Here is a 2,948-nt window from a genome sequence, read left to right as displayed (position 1 = left end):
GTCAAGTGCCTTAGGCACTATGCTACCAGAAATCCCTATTAAATATTAGCAATATTTATTGTCAAATGTTGACAATAATATAAAGTACCACCAAATTAATACCAGTTATCATTCTGGAATTTCTATCCTTTCACAATTTTTTGAACAATATATGATTTTAAAATATGTGAGTATGTTAATAGTACAGAGATCAAAACATCCTTTTAGCATATTTACAGTACCACCACTCTGTACTGATTTAAGAACATATTATGATAGTTCAAATGAAAAGTGATAGGATTTTCAAACTAGTACTGAAAAGAAGTACCTTTTTTAAAAGAACCCATAAATCCTTGGTGTGTAGAACTACTGAGAAAATATATTTTTCTTTGTATTGCCTTGGGAGTCATGTCCCGGTGAATGCCATGAGATTATTCACTTTCTCATTAGTGATAGGCTACCTGTAGATATTTGACATTTCCTTAAGCATTTACCTTTATTGGCCTCCAGGAGTGGCCCTTTACTCGTCATAGTGAAACAATGATTGGGAATGTGCCAGGGAATAAGTAAGTGGGAGACAGACTTAATCAACAGTCATCTTGGCATAACAGCCTGGAGGATGTCCCTAATTTGGGAAACAATTTTGCTCTGTAAGAAAATCAGACTTTCTGTATGTCACATATGAGTTTTGAAAAAATTTCAGATGTAAAATATTTTCTAGTGTTTTAATACAAAGAAATCAAATGCAGAGTAAAGATCAATAAAGTGAAAAAAATTATTTTCTTAACTATCTGAACTTGAATAATTGTGCTACTCTTGAATATATTTGATTTTCAATCATCACTTTTCAGGGTGTTTCTCTAGGAAAAGAACTGGAATTTTAAAGCTTTTTAGTCTGTGGTAATTATGAATATCAAAATTAAAGGTACTGTGATGTCCATAATGTTGGAAAACAGATATTATGATTTTTTGTGTGAAGTATTTTCAGGTCATTCGTTTGAATTTTTCTTGTGCCATCAAAGCAAACGTTCCTAAGGCAAGCTAATGATGTTGTTTGTCAAATGAGAGCATGCCTATCAATTTTATCATGCTAAAAATGTCCTTTAAAATATCTGAGCAGGTTTCTTTGTAGTTTCTCTAAGGATAAAGTGACAATTCTGCATTTCCACCTGGAGTTACAATTATTTGATGAACGAAGCAATTTCTAATAAGACTTATTTACCCAAATGGTATTTATTTCAGAATATTTAAAATAAGATCAATTTCAACTGTAGAATATTAAAAATTACCCTGTAAAATATGTGGAAATTGACTTTTGTTGATGCCATAGAATGATGAATAGCAGTGTCTTGCATGTATGTTCAGCTCTGATGATGTTAAGTGTTTGTCCTCATTTTCCTCCTCAGGTACTTTCCCAGTTGTATTTTAAAACTTTCCTAAAATATAATATGAAAACATAATGCATGTTATTAGTTTAGCAACAGGAGGTTAAACAAATGTATTTCTTTTGGTTTATGTTTCTAATAAAAAGTAATTTTGATTTAAATTAGCACTATCTTTTTTTTTAGGCCTCCATTCCTTTGAAGGAATTGGAGCAGTTTAACTCAGATATACAAAAATTGCTTGAACCACTGGAGGCTGAAATTCAGCAGGGGGTGAATCTGAAAGAGGAAGACTTCAATAAAGATATGGTAAATTGGTTGTGATAAAAGTGTGAATGAGTTAGGAGTGAAAATGAGTTAATATTTGGAAAGAAATTAGATAACTCAAGTCTCCAAGTGAAGTCTGAGAACACACCTTGCACATTTGGCATTTCAAATGCAAAGTATTCTTGTGGACCCTTTATTATTCATGCAAGGTAGGAGGATTTATGGATTTCAATAAATAGCTCAGCAGTTGGGTTTTGACCTGTGCTATTTTCAAATTCCCAGGACAGTATTTCAGAGAAGGGATAATACCTACAATATACGAATTATATATGAAAGTTTACCATAAGGTGGTTTTACCCCAAAGTTGAATAAACAGTTAGTGAGTCGGGGCCGACTCGACGGCACATAACAACAACAACAACAACAACAACATGTCTAAAATATGTATAAAATCATGCTGCTTATTTCATGGAAGTAAAGAAATATGGCCACGTGGGCTATTCATAACCTCAGGATAATTGCCATCAATCCCAATTAATTTCAGAATGTCTTTTACATTTTCCTTCTGGCTTGAATATTTCTGTATCACATCCCTTTTCACACCTTTTTTCCTCCCTCCACCCTCCTTTTCACATTTTCCTTTCCTCCCTTCACAGCCATCACCTCTATGGCATTCCTAACCCTTACATGTATCATTCTAGCGTCTTCTCTCATAATGGTTGTAAACATCAGAAAGTGAGCTTTAGAGATAACAGGCATGTAAGAAGTAAAAGACTTATTTCCAACTCTCTTAGTTCCCACTGCTACCAATTCTGACTTCCTGGAGCTGTCTGAATCAATATTCCCCATGTATGGGGTTTGGTGGCCCGGCCACCTCAGCTCGTGGAAAGAAAGAAAAGAAGAATCTTTCTAAGATGCTGAGTTACTACTACATTCAAAGAAGAAACCAAAGGGCCCTAAAGTGAAAAAGAGTGTTGCTTCCATCTTATGCTGACCACCAGTCCTGACCTAGAGCTCTCACCTGGTGTAGAGCAAGAAGTGAAGTGGGTTTTGATGGTTTATTTTTTGGCCTCAGCCATAGAAAAAGCTGCAGACATTTTACAGGCATATTAACATAAGTTAGTCTTTTCACAGACTAGAAATATGTCTATGTTACATTGGGCTATACATTTCATTAGACTATTCATCAACACAAATTACATAATAATAAACTTATCCCCTCTAAAAGAAATAAACCATTCCTCAGTTGTGTGTTGAAGTTTAAACACACATTATGTATTTACACTTGGAGCATCTGATCACAAAGAAATTATGCACACA

General features: G+C 34.1%; 1 protein-coding gene across 1 annotated transcript in view; it reads left to right on the top strand.

Annotated features, from left to right (window-relative positions):
* Window positions 1–2,948, top strand: part of LOC103201376 (dystrophin-like) — a 2,052,823-nt gene that overhangs the window by 374,512 nt on the left and 1,675,363 nt on the right. The window contains exons 25-26 of the mRNA XM_042781676.1: window positions 726–744; window positions 1,548–1,670. Coding sequence (XP_042637610.1) covers window positions 726–744; window positions 1,548–1,670 — 142 coding nt within the window. The remainder of the gene's footprint in view (window positions 1–725; window positions 745–1,547; window positions 1,671–2,948) is intronic.

This window comes from Orycteropus afer, unplaced genomic scaffold (assembly GCF_000298275.1).
Source record: "Orycteropus afer afer isolate SDZICR_OR568_19922 unplaced genomic scaffold, OryAfe1.0 scaffold00148, whole genome shotgun sequence".
NCBI classification, from domain to species: Eukaryota; Metazoa; Chordata; class Mammalia; order Tubulidentata; family Orycteropodidae; genus Orycteropus; species Orycteropus afer.
Note: the sequence above shows the minus strand (reverse complement) of the source record. Positions and strands in the feature narration are given on the sequence as shown.